Genomic DNA, 13,415 nt, shown 5'->3' with positions numbered 1-13,415 from the left:
GGAACTGTAAAACAGTGTAGCTAATTGTAAAATAGTGTAGCCACTCTGAAAAAACAATGGCAGTTCTTAAAAAAGTTAAACATGGAGGTACATCCTATGACACAGCAGTTCCACTTCTGGGTGGAATTGCAAGATAATTGAGAAAACATTTCTATGCAAAAATCTGTACATGAATTTATTTATTTGTTTTTTTTTTGAGGCAGAATCTCACTCTGTCACCCAGACTGGAGTGCAGTGGTGCCATCTTGGCTCACCACAACCTCCACTTCCTGGATTTTCAAGCAATTCTTGTGCCTCAGCCTCCCAAGTAGTTGGGACTACATGTGTGCACCACCACGCCTGGCTAATTTTTGTATTTTGAAACCCCAGATATGGGGTTTCACCCTGTTGGTCAGGCTAGTCTCAAACTGCTGGCCTCACCTGATCTGTTTGCCTCGGCCTCCCAAAGTGCTGGGATTACAGGCATGAGCCACTGCATGCACATGAATGTTCTTAACTGCACTATTTACAATAGCCAAAAGGTGTTAACCACTCAAATGTCTCCAAGAACTAATGAATGGATAAAAAAATGCAGCATATCAATACAATGAAATATTTCTCAGCCATAAAAAGCAATGAAGTATTGATACAACCTACAACATGGATAAATCTGGCAAACATTAAACTCAGTGAAAGAAGCCAGATGGCAAAAGGGCCATACACTGGATGATTCCATTTGTATGAAATATCCAGAATAGGCAAATCCATAGAAACAGCAAGATTAGTGGTGACTAGAGGGAGGGAGGAATGCGGATTGACTGCTAACGGTTAAGAGGTTTCTCTTGGGGTGATGAAAACATACTAAAATGAGATAGTGGGGATGACTGCACAACTCTGGGAATAGGCTAAAAACACCTGAATTATATACTTTAAGAGGGTGAATTTTATGGTATGCAAATTATATCTTGCTAAACTTGCTATTTAAGAAAAGTTTGAGATTTTGTTAGTTCTTTAAAGGTACATGCTGTTTTTTTTTTTTTGTTTTTTTTTTTTTTTTTTTAAGATATACGGTCTTACTAGGTTGCCCAGGCTGGCCTTAAACTCTTAAACTCCTGGGCTCAAGTGACCCTTCTGCCTTAGCCTGCCAAGTAGCTGGAACTACAGGCACTCACCACTGTGCCCAGTTTGTGCTGATGTTTTCAAAATTTTAGCCTTCTTAAATGCCTCTCTGAAGTATATACTAATTCCATTCATGAAAAAGATACCAAAGCTCAAAAATGTTGAAATATCTATCCCAGTGTTTCTCAGCCTGGCATTACTGACATTTTGGGCTGGATAATTCTTTGTTGTGGGAGACTTTTTAGCAACATCCCTGGCCTCTACCCAACTAAATCCCAGAAGCATATTCCTTGCCACCCAGCAACGTGAAAACCAAAAACTTCTCCAGAAATTGCCAAATGTCCCATGGGGGGCAAATCGCTTCCTATTGAGAAGCACTGATCTGGTCTAAGATTTCACAGCTACAAGTGAAAGGGTAGAGACTCAACATGGACCTTTTAATTCCAACTCTTGAACTCTGTACTACGATGGTTAATTTTACTTTTTATTTTTCGAGACAGGGTCTTACTCTGTCATCCAGGCTGAGTGCAGTGGTGCAATCACGGGTCAGTGCAGCCTTGACCTCCTGGGCTCAAGCAGTCTTCCTGCCTCAGCCTTTGAGGAGCTGGGACTATGGGCACACACCACCAAGCCCAGCTAATTTTTGATTTTTTGTAGGGATGAGGTCTATGTTGCCTAGGCTGATCTTGAACTCCTAGATTCAAGTGATTCTCCTGCCTCAGCTTCCCAAACTGTTGGGATTACAGGCATGAGCCACTGTGCCGGCCTACACTGGTTAATTTTAAATTATGTTCAAAATTACGGGGAAATTACCTTTCCCCACCCCAAAATCAACTCTCTCACAGGAGTCTCTCAACTGTCAGCAGACTACCTTGTTTTAAAACTTAGGGCTCCTAACAAGATTTTTATTTGAAAAAGGACTTTACCGCTTAAAATAATAAATAAGAAAATCCTTTAATTGTCTAGAGATTATACTTCATTTCTTCAACAAAAGCAGAAAGTAGTAAAACAAGCTATGTTATGTTTTAAAAGTCCTTTTCAAGGCCAGGCATGGTGGCTCACGCCAGTAATCCCAGCCCTTTGGGAGGCTGAGGCGGGTGGCTCATGAGGTCAGATCGAGACCATCCTGGCTAACATGGTGAAACCCTATCTCCACTAAAAATACAAAAAATTAGCTGGGTGTGGTGGCAGGCACCTGTAGTCCCAGCTACTGGGGAGGCTGAGGCAGGAGAGCAGCATGAACCCTGGAGGCGGAACTTGGCAGTGAGCTAAGATCGCACCACTGCACTCCAGCCTAGGTGACAGAGCGACACTCCATCTCAAAAAAAAAAAAAAAAACCAAAAAAAAACTCCTTTTTGGACTTTATTTCACTGGCAAGTCTTTATTCTTCAAAAAATTGGGGTGTCTCATTTGATGCCTGAATATCACATCTATATCAATGTTTAGAATTTATTTCCCAAAAATCACATGTAAGGTTTTAGGCTTAGCTGTATTTAATACAAAGAAAGAATAACTTTTAAAATTCCTTAGAAAAAAATGATTCATATTTATTTTTTCCAATTGTCACAAGGATTTCAAGGGTTTAAAGAGCAATCTTACTGGAATCAAGAGCCTATGGCATAAATGCGGTTGACTGTGTGTACACACGGAAGAGAAAGATGGAAATACACCTTTGGTTGCCAGAGATTCTACTCCTGGAATAATATCACCATATGATCTCCCTTTTCTAGAGCATTCTGCTTTAACATTTAGTCTAGCATGCTTCAGAAAGGGGTTTCCATGATAGTGCAATGTTGACACTGTTCTCTCTCCACACCTGACGAAGGTCCTCCTGAGGGCATGGACTGTCACTCATCTATTACCCTGTACTTACCATATAGCCAAAACATGTATTCAATACATAGTTGCTGAAATGAAGAAAACTGTCTATGAAAAAACAGGGAGATCATGGAAGTAAACATGAAAGACTACCTTCCCTACTTCAAAGATAATTTTATTTGAAAATACTGGTTATGAAACAAAGTTCCTAATTATTGGGCAGTTAAATTTAAGAACTTCATTTACTTGGCTGGGAAAAGAAAGTTCCTTTGAATTTTGTATGATATTTTGAATATATGAATCAATACTTTGTTTCCAGTGATGTTCCAATAACATAGGCAGTATACTTTTCTTTTTTTTTTTTTTTTTGAGACGGAGTCTCACTCTGTCGCCGGGGCTGGAGTGCAGTGGCCGGATCTCAGCTCACTGCACGCTCCGCCTCCCGGGTTCACGCCATTCTCCTGCCTCAGCCTCCTGAGTAGCTGGGACTACAGGCGCCCGCCACCTCGCCCGGCTAGTTTTTTTTGTATTTTTTAGTAGAGACGGGGTTTCACAGTGTTAGCCAGGATGGTCTCGATCTCTTGACCTCGTGATCCACCCGTCTCGGCCTCCCAAAGTGCTGGGATTACAGGCTTGAGCCACCGCGCCCGGCCTATACTTTTCAATACATGCAATTTCTGGGCACTGTATTAAAGTAAACTACCTTGTTTTTAAGGGAACTGTCATAACAAGGAACCCAGTGATTAAATCTACTTTATCCCAATGATGTTGTTGTAATTGCTCATATCTACTCAGAATGAGAGGTAAAAAGTAGAACAAAGTCCACGAGAATAAATATTCTTCTGCTTGTGGCTTTATCAAGCAGCAACAGAAAAAGAGGGTTAAAAAGAGTTCCTAGAGAAATCAATGTATTTGTAAATACAATGTCAAGATCAGTTACCTCTAACAAAACTGTGACCATTAAGACTGTATATTTCTATTATTGTACCTGTTGTGCTGTTTACAAAAATAAATACAAGTAGTTCCAAGTCTCTGCTTACATGTGACTTTTCCAAAATATGGTTTAAAAGAGTTTAGCAAAGGTTTTAAAGTAGAAGACACCGACAGAGAAGACACTGTGAACCTACTGCTGAAGTCTGTAAACACTGAAGAGGAACAGTCACTTAATTTTATAAGGAAGAGAGAGGTGACAGACGTTTTAAAAGCAGACTTTAACTAAATTCTAATCCTAACTTTGCCAATGATAAATTGTTTGAACATAGGTAATTCACCATCTCTGCACTCTGGGAAATTAGGAAACTGGACTATGTTATCTATAAGGTTCCTCTTCAAAGATCTATGACTTATTTCTAAATGATTTTTAAAGAGGTGATTACCAAAAGTGGAGTAAGCAGCCAACAGAGTGAGAATCAAGATTCAAAGGTAAAAATGAAGAGAAACAAACATAGGGGGGAAGACATGACGGGAGAAAAGAAAAAAATAGAGTGACAATTTTAGTAGTCCTTTACTAACCTGCAGAATGTAGAGCTTGAACTCTTTCCAGATACTCAGTTATTTTTTCTTGAATATTTTCTAGGCTTGATCCTGCCATCTCAGCATAAATTAAGGCTTGTGCAGCTTCCTAAAAATGAAAGAATTCAAAGGAATGCAATAGATGTATAACTTGAATTTTCTTTACCACATTCTCATTCAATATTGGTTTCCATGAATGACAAAACAAGAATGTCTTTAAAATATTCACAGTAATTTTTTTCATAAAGTAGTTATACAGTCTTCCAATGTTTTCTTCAGTATTCAATGTTCTCAATTTTCTTTCTCTTTTCTTTTCTGAGACAGAGTTTCGCTCTGTCACCCAGGCTGGAGTGCAGTGGCGCAATCTCGGCTCACTGCAACCTCCGCCTCCCAGACTCAAGTGATTCTTGTGCCTCAGCCTCCCGAGTAGCTGGGACTATAGGTGTACACCAGTACATCTGGCTAATTTTTGTATTTTTAGTGGAGATTGGGTTCTACCATGTTGGCCAGGCTGGTCTTGAACTCCTGGCCTCAAGTGATCTGCCCAACTCGGCCTCCCAAAGTGCTGGGATTACAGGCATAAGCCATCACACCTGGTCCAAATGATACTTTTTTTTTTTTTTTTTTTGCTTTTTCAAAGATGGAGTCAGAATTAGGTGCTAAAAGTCACAGGGCACATCCAAACAGGAACTTGAACCCTGGACCCTCACATTAAAAGTCTGATGCTCTACCGAAGGAGCTATCCAGGCTCTCTCTCAATTTTAACCTGTCATTGAAAATTTATGAATTCACGCATGAGGAACTGATTATAAACACTTCTTTAGAATAGCTGTAGTTTACATGTTTTGTTTTCCTTTTTCCTTATGCAATAGATCAGATGTAAAACCATATACCTTGAAAATGTGAATTGATTGCAAGTAATTCACACTAAAAAAAAATGTGAATTGAGCGTTCAAAGCACTAAAACGAGTAATAACTGCTAAAACAAAATTACCAAGAAAACATTACAAGAGATTATAAAGGTTAAATATCTCACAGTAAAACAGTTTTCTCCACAGAAAATACGGACAAAGGATGACACATTTTAAAGCAGATTTTAGTTGTGTAAATTAAACTTATTTTAATTAAGAAAATCTGGATTCTTCTTCCAGTTATTCCATAACTTCCATAGCCAGTTACGCTACGGTTAGAAGGAGGTGTTTCCATTCTCCTCATCACCATTCCAGGAAGGTTATCAATGCTACCAACTAAAAAAGCGAAGAGAAATTTCTACAAGTAACAGCACCTTCTCTGCAGTAACCCAAGCATGTACACTTCATGGGTCATCATGCCTGTTTCCAAAGATGTCATCTACTGAACATCACTTTTTGAATAAAGTTATTTGAGCAGGAGTTGTTTAACTGAACCTAACAAAATTAAGAAAAGTGTAGTTTTCAGCCTGGGTAACATGGTGAAACCCTGTCTCTACAAAGTAGTCCCAGCTACTCAGGGAGCTGAGGCGGGAGGTGGAGGCTGCAGTGAGCTGTGATCGGGCCACTGCACTCCAGCCTGGTTGACAGAGTAAGACACTGTCAAAAAAAAAAAAAAAAAAAAAAAGGAAAGAAGGAAGGAAGGAAGGAAGGAAGAAAAAAGTACAGTTTTAACCACAATGAAAATTCAGCCTAAAGGCAGTAGGGTAGAAAAGATATGACTTCCTCAGATTCTGTAACTCAGATATTTCAGAGGATGAAAGTATAACTTTACATGTAAACATTAAATATATCTTAAATACTATCATTATCTAAATACATTATAGCTATACTTAAATCCAATAAATGGAATGTTTTTGATACACGTAAATTATATAAGTATATAATACACATATATTGCCCCTTCAGTTACCTTGTATGTGATTAATTTCCAAATAATTATTTTGCTTTAAAAAAAAAAAGGCTTTTTTTACTTAGGAGTCTGAGGCAGGAGGACTGCTTGAGTCCAGGAGTTTAAGACTAACTGGGCAACATAGTGAAATCTCCATTTCTGGAAAAAAAAAAATAATGAGCCTGGTATGGTGGTGCACACCTGTGGTCCCAGCTCCTCAGGAGGCTAAGCATGGAGGATTGCTTTAGCCCAGGAATGGGCTAAAGTGAGCTATGATCTCACCACTGCCCGCCAGCGTGGGTGACAGAATGTGACCCGGTCTCTAAAAAAAAAAAAAAATAAAGCCAATTTAAAAAATTGCTGGTGCCAATTTTATTTTACTCATTTCATTTATATTCAAAAGTGACAAGAAAGAAATAGCTTATAGAAAGGACTGGGCAGAAAACACTCAATACTAAACTGATGAAGCTTATATAATTTCTAGAAGTACATACAGTTTTTTTGGCTTTCTCAAGGATGAAAACTTCTTCCTAAGTGACATATATATAAGCCTATAGGAAAACAAGGGGCAGTACACAATCGTTTCTTTTGCTTTATTAAGATCTGTTCTTATATAGCACTATTTTAACCTGTTATTTGTCAAAGCTATTTCACAACACACACACAATTTTTCTCTTAAACAATGCCTTGTGAAATTGTCAAAAAAGTCTAAAATGCACCAAATTCTGAAATGCACCAAAACTCTCTAAATATAAAGCAGATTATAACAGAGACCTACTGTTAGATACATCAGAGAGTGATCAGAGTTTACAAAATTTGTACATTTCAAAATAGCTAAATTCAAATGTTCCTAGCATAAATATTAAAGTATAATATTCAGTAATAATTGCTGCACAGTTCAGCTGTGAAGTAGTTAAGGTGATGGCTATCCCAAGTATGCTGATTTATCCTAAAAATTATATTAATGTATTAAATTACCATATGTACCCTGAAACTATGTACATTACATATCAATAAAAAAAGAAAAAAATCGGCCAGGGGCAGTGGCTCATGCCTATAATCCCAGCACTTTGGGAGGCCGAGGCCAGCCGATCACCTGAGGTCAGGAGTTCCAGATCAGCCTGACCAACATGGAGAAACTCAGTCTCTACTAAAAACACAAAATTAGCTGGGCGTGGTGGTGCATGCCTTTAATCCCAGTTACTCAGGACGCTGAGGCAGGAGAATCGCTTGAACCCGGTAGGTGGAGGTTGCAGTGAGTCGAGATCGTGCTATTGCACTCCTGCCTGAGCAACAAGAGCAAAACTCTGTCTCAAAAAAAAGGAAAAAATAGATTATAAAATGAAAGCAACAAAATATTAATCTGAAACAAACCACACCTTATTGATAGCACATACACTTGTGAAAAGAATTACTAGTATTGTACAGTATTATCAAAGTCTGATATGCTCTCTAAAAGAAAAGGTAACAATATCATGAGGACACAGCTCCCTCCAAATCTAGCTAGAGCTGGAGGGGTACACTTGCAAATCTTCAGAAGTGGAGAGAAGAGAGTGGACTGTAGAAGCTCATACCCTTTGATGTAGCAATTCTGTCCCCGGTAATTTATCCAAAAGAAAATTCAGGCAAAAATTTGCACTAGTCATAAGAGTTAATTATAAGGATATGAACTACATCGTTACCTATGATGTTGAAAAAACACAATGAACTGAATGCCCAAGAGTCTGTAAATTAATTATAGTAAACTGGACAGACATGAAGGCTCACGCCTGTAATCCCAGCATTTTGGGAGACTAAGGCGGGAAGATCGCTTGACCCAGGAGTTCGAAATCAGCCTGCGCAACACAGCGAGACTCCATTTCTACCAAAAAAAAAAAAAAAAATTAGCCAGGTGTGGTTGTGTCCACCTGTAGTCCCACTAATTGGGAGACTGAGGCAGGAGGATTTGTTGAGCTTTGCAGTTTGAGGCTGCAAAGAGCTATGATTACTAGGCCACTGCCCTTCAGCCTTGGCAACTAGGGCAAGACTCTGTTTCTTAAAAAAATAAAATATGGTACACCCACATAATGAACTACTGTGTAGTTATTACTAAAAACAGTATAAACCAGTTTGTAAAAAAAAGTATATACACATATGCAAAAAAAAAAAAACAAAACACAAAAATATACAGTCACACACCAAATAACATTTCAGTCAACAACAGACTGAATATATGATAGTGGTCCCCTAAGATTATAATGGAGTTGAAAAATTCCCACTGCCTGGTCATGTCATAGCGGTCATAACGTCATAGTACAACACTTTACTCAGATGTTTGTGGTGATGCTGGTAAAAACAAACCTACTGGGGTGCCAGTAGTGTAAAAGTCTACCACATACAATTATGTAGAGTACATAATACTTGATAATCAACAATTATGTTACTGGTTTATGTATTTACTATGCTATACTATGTATTGTTAGTGTACTCCTATTATTAAAAAAGTTAACTATAAAACAGTCTCTGGCATGTCCTTCAGGAGATATTTCAGGAGACACTGTTATCATAGGAGATGATAGTTTCAGTCCTGTTATTGTGCCCGAAGATCTCACAGTGGGACAAGATTGGAGATGGAAGACAGTAGTAATATTGATGATCCTGACCCGGTGTATGCCTAGGCTAATGTGTACCTTAGTTTTTAACTAAAGAGTTAAAAAAAAAATGAAACAAAAAACTATCCCAGCACTTTGGGAGGCCGAGACGGGCAGATCACGAGGTCAGGAGATCGAGACCATCCTGGCTAACACGGTGAAACCCCGTCTCTACTAAAAAATATAAAAAATTAGCCGGGCGAGGTGGCGGGCGCCTGTAGTCCCAGCTACTCGGGAGGCTGAGGCAGGAGAATGGCGTGAACCCGGGAGGCGGAGCTTGCAGTGAGCTGAGATCCGGCCACAGCACTCTAGCCTGGGCGACAGAGCGAGACTCCGTCACAAAAAAAAAAAAAAAAAAAAAAAAAAAAAAAACTTACCAAATAAAGATATAAAGAAAATATGTTTCTGTAGCTGTACAATAAGTTCGTTTTAAGCTATTACAAGAGTTAAAAAGAAAATTCAAAAGTTTATGAAGTAAAAGGGTTACAGTAAACTAAGGTTAATTTTTTATTGAAGAAAGAAAATTAAAAAAATTTAGCGTAGCCTAAGGGTACACTGCTTACAAAGTCCACAGTAGAGTGGAGCAGTGAGTGGCCTAGGCCTTCATATTCATTCACCACTACTCACCAACTCAGAGCAACTTCCAGTCCTGCAAGCTACTTTCGTGGGTAAGTGCCCCACAACTGGTGTAGTATTTTTATCTTTTATGCTGTATGTTTACTGTACCTTTTCTATGTTTAGATGCACAAATACTTACCATTGCGTGTAACTGCACACACCATTGAGTAGAGCAACATGCTGCGCAGGCCTGTAACCTAGGAGCAACAGGCTATGCCATACAGCCTAGGTATGGAGGAGGCTGTACCATTCAGGATGGTGTAAGCGCATTCTATGGTGTTTGCACTGAACAAAACGGCCTAAGAACACATTTCTCAGAAAACATCAGATCGCTAAGGACGCAAGACTGTATATCAAATGCTATGATAGATGGTTTTTATTCTTTTTAAGTTTATTTAACGAGCATACATTATTTTGATATATATCACAGGCCATTTCCCGCTAGCTGTAAATCAAAGCCACGTGACAGCAAGAATTGGCTACTAACGACCCACATCTAACACCTGCCCCCCAAGGCGGTTCAACCGTGGGCATCTGCCAGTAAGGGCTACAGCTGGAGAAGTGGTGTCTGCAAGCCGCGACCCAGCCCGCCCCCACCACCCCGCAGCCTCAGTGTGGGCCTCTGCAGTCCGGCTCGCCGCTCCCAACAAGAGGAGGGCCGGGAAGCGAATGAGGGAAAAGAAAAGCCGGGACCGCTCCCTCGGCACCTGGACCCCGCCCCTCGGCCGCAGGCCCAAGCCGGACTCCTACTGAGCAACTCCGACCAAAGCGGCGCGGCCCTACCTTGTAGTAAAACACCGCCTCGGAGTAGCGGCCTTCGTGGTCGCGCTGCACAGCCAGACGGGCGAACTGCACGGCGTCCCGCTCCAGCGCCGTGGCGTCCATGGCGCAGAGGCCCCGCGCCGGGGCCGGGAACGAGGCCCTGACGCAGGACTGCTTTTCGCGGACTGCTGCGGCCCGGCGGCGGCGAGGACTCGGGAGCGCCGCGGAAGGAGCGGCAAAGTTTACTTTGGGCGGTGGAAGGAAGAGAGCTCGCCTTCCCGTTGCCGGGCTGGGGCCCAGCGCGACGCCGCGCCCCTCAGTGCAGACCCGACTCGCAGCCCACAGGGCAGCCCCACTTCGCGGCCCCAGCGGCCCTCGCCCCGCCCACCAGCCGCCCCACGCAGGCGCAGCCTGGCCCTCGCGAGCTCCTTAGAAGCTGGGGCGGCCGAGGCCAGGCTCGCGGGACTGCGCGGGCTGTGGGCGGGGCCGGGCCCACGCAGGAGCGGAGCCGCGGAGGCGGGGCAAAAAGACCTGCTGCTGTGTACATGACCGTCGTGGCGCCCGGGATTGGGCGGCTGAGGGCAGGTGCCACGTCCGAGCTGCCCACACACTGCCGTCTGTGTGGCGGTGGCAGTGCAGGGCGAGGCTGTTGCCGTCGACAGTGGGCAGGAGAGGGGTACCAGCCTCACAGATCCTTTCCTCTGTTAAGTGTCAGGGATGGGCGTAAAGAGCTAAGGAAGAGTGCCTCCCACCAGCATCTGACACATTAAAAAAATGACCGTGAGAACAGAGGTTCTTTCGAGTCATTCTTCGCTTACATTTATTTTCATTTATTTCCCACAAGCTCAATCATGACCCTATAGCCCCCCACTGTACACCAAGGTCATATTGATTGAATTGTTAACAAACAAGGTAATGTATTTTCAGTTGTACTTATCCTTAGGGTTAACTTGATGCTGTTGTAATTACTTAATTAGGTGATTATTTGATTTATGTCTTCTCTCCCCTAAAGGTCTGAATTCAGCAGTAATAAAAATGAATTAGTGATGGGCACCACCAAATTCATGCTGAGTCAAAGAAGTAAGAATTGAGTACATAATGTATAATTCCATCTATAAGAAACACTAGAAAACACTACAATGTTAGAAAGCAGATCAGTGGTTGGGAAGGGAATTAAGGGAATCTTTTCGGATGATGAGAATGTTTTATATCTCAATGGTGGTGTCAAAATGTATACGTTTGTCAAAACTCATCAAACTACATTTTAAGTGTGTACTTTTCATTTTTGTTAATTATACTATATTTTTTCAGTCATTTGCCCTGCATTTAAAATGGTACTCTAATTTCTTAGTTTCTTTAGGTCTGTTTCTTCACATTTAGTGAATTTCTTAATAACAACGATCTCATCAGGCTGTTATAAAGACACACAGAATTTGATTTTGTGCCTAGAACAAAGATGGTTCTCAAAGTTAGCAACTACAGTTTTATAGCTGAAGCAGGGATGGTTCCTGTCTTTACCACTTTGATCCCAGCGTTGAGCACAAGCCTTGTTCTAGAGCAGGTCTTCAACAAATTTTTTAAAACGTTGAATAAGTCAACTCCGCTACTTACATATATCTAATGTGAGAAAGTCCTTCAGTACATGAGTTCAGACCGTCTGTGTTTCAATCACTGTGTTGCACAAACTGACCCCCAAGCTACAGCAGATAAATACAGTTTTACTCATCACAGGTCTTCTGTTCCTGCTCCCATCACAGCTTATAGAATTCCTAATGTATCTTGAAGGAAGCCTTTTATTGCACTCCCGGGTACTTGAGATCTCTTCCTATATTTATTAATATATTCTGTATAAGGAATTGAATCCTTATTCCTTGTTCGTGTATTCAGTGAACACCAGACTACTTTGTGCCTGGCACAGAGCTAGACATTGATGATACAAAGACAAATAGAAGACAGACAAGGCAGGGGTAAAGCAAATTGAAACTTCAAAGTATTAATATTTGCAGTCTCAACGAAATTGAGTCTTCCAATCCATGAGCACAATTTCTCCATTTCTTCAGAACTTCTTTAATTTCTCTCAGCAGTTTTGTAGTTTTCACATGCACGGGCCTTGCATATCTTTGGACAGGTTTATTTCTAAGCAGTTGATATTTTTGATGCTGTTGTAAATGGTATTGCTTATTTAATTTCCAACTGTTGCTAGTATATGCAAATAGCATTGACATTTATATATTGACCTTGTATTCTGTGATCATGAATTATCCAAAAGACTCTGAGAACTTGGTGGTGGAGACTCACTACAGGTGCCTTTGTGGAATGTCTGCCAGAATGTCCAGTACCACCTCCGCCTTAGGCCAGCTCTGTGACAGTGGAATTTATTCAGTGTTAAGCACTCAGAGCTGCATAGTCAACATGTCATCATCCAGCAGCTTGAGAGCCCTCCCTCACCAAGAGCTGAGACAGACATAAAGAGGGATGAGACCTGGAGACAGACATTGAGAGGGCACTGGTCTGTACACACCCCTGCTCAGGAAGCTCCTTGTTGTTGTTGTTTTTTTTTTCCATTCGGTTAAATGGCCCTTGCTATTGATTGTTGAATTCCTTGGCCCGTCCTACAAATGTCAGAAACAGCAGAGCATAGTTTTGAAATTTAGACTTGCAGGGAGCTTATAATCTGCATGTCATTATATATAGAACCTATTAATATTCTATTTAATTCCATATATTTTAAATATGTATATAAAATTAAGTTAGGATATGTGTGTATATAAAATTCTACTGTAGGTGAAAAAGATGTTGTTACCCTTTTTAAGCTGCCAACCAAGTGATGGCAGTTTATTATTTCATTAAATAAATATGCAAAATTCTGTTGGCCAGGCACTGGAATGTTCAAGACAGGTCACACTGTGGTGAGCAAGACATTCAGCAGCCAACAGTTAAAAGCATCATTTGATAATTGCTAAGAGAGAGAAGGCAGAGGCTGGGAGGGGCACTATCTAAATCAGCTTGGGGAGTCTAACACAGTGTTCCAGAAGAAGGGAGGCTTGAGTTGAGTCCCAAAGGCAGAATAAGAGCAAAACAGCAGAGGAAGAGATGGACGTTTCAGACTTAACTAG

General features: G+C 41.0%; 1 protein-coding gene across 2 annotated transcripts in view; it reads right to left on the bottom strand.

Annotated features, from left to right (window-relative positions):
* Window positions 1–10,690, bottom strand: part of CAPN7 (calpain 7) — a 47,644-nt gene extending 36,954 nt beyond the window's left edge. Inside the window, exons 1-2 of one of the 2 annotated variants that reach the window (XM_033212699.1) lie at window positions 10,321–10,690; window positions 4,430–4,538 (exon numbers count right to left, since the gene is read on the bottom strand). In XM_033212699.1, coding sequence (XP_033068590.1) covers window positions 4,430–4,538; window positions 10,321–10,422 — 211 coding nt within the window. In that variant the 5' untranslated portion in view covers window positions 10,423–10,690. The remainder of the gene's footprint in view (window positions 1–4,429; window positions 4,539–10,320) is intronic. The other variant, XM_033212698.1, reaches the window with a different exon arrangement.
* Between the last annotated feature and the right edge of the window lie 2,725 nt (window positions 10,691–13,415).

The sequence above is a fragment of the Trachypithecus francoisi genome, unplaced genomic scaffold (genome assembly GCF_009764315.1).
Source record: "Trachypithecus francoisi isolate TF-2019V2 unplaced genomic scaffold, Tfra_2.0 Lachesis_group0, whole genome shotgun sequence".
In the NCBI taxonomy this organism is placed as follows: Eukaryota; Metazoa; Chordata; class Mammalia; order Primates; family Cercopithecidae; genus Trachypithecus; species Trachypithecus francoisi.
Note: the sequence above shows the minus strand (reverse complement) of the source record. Positions and strands in the feature narration are given on the sequence as shown.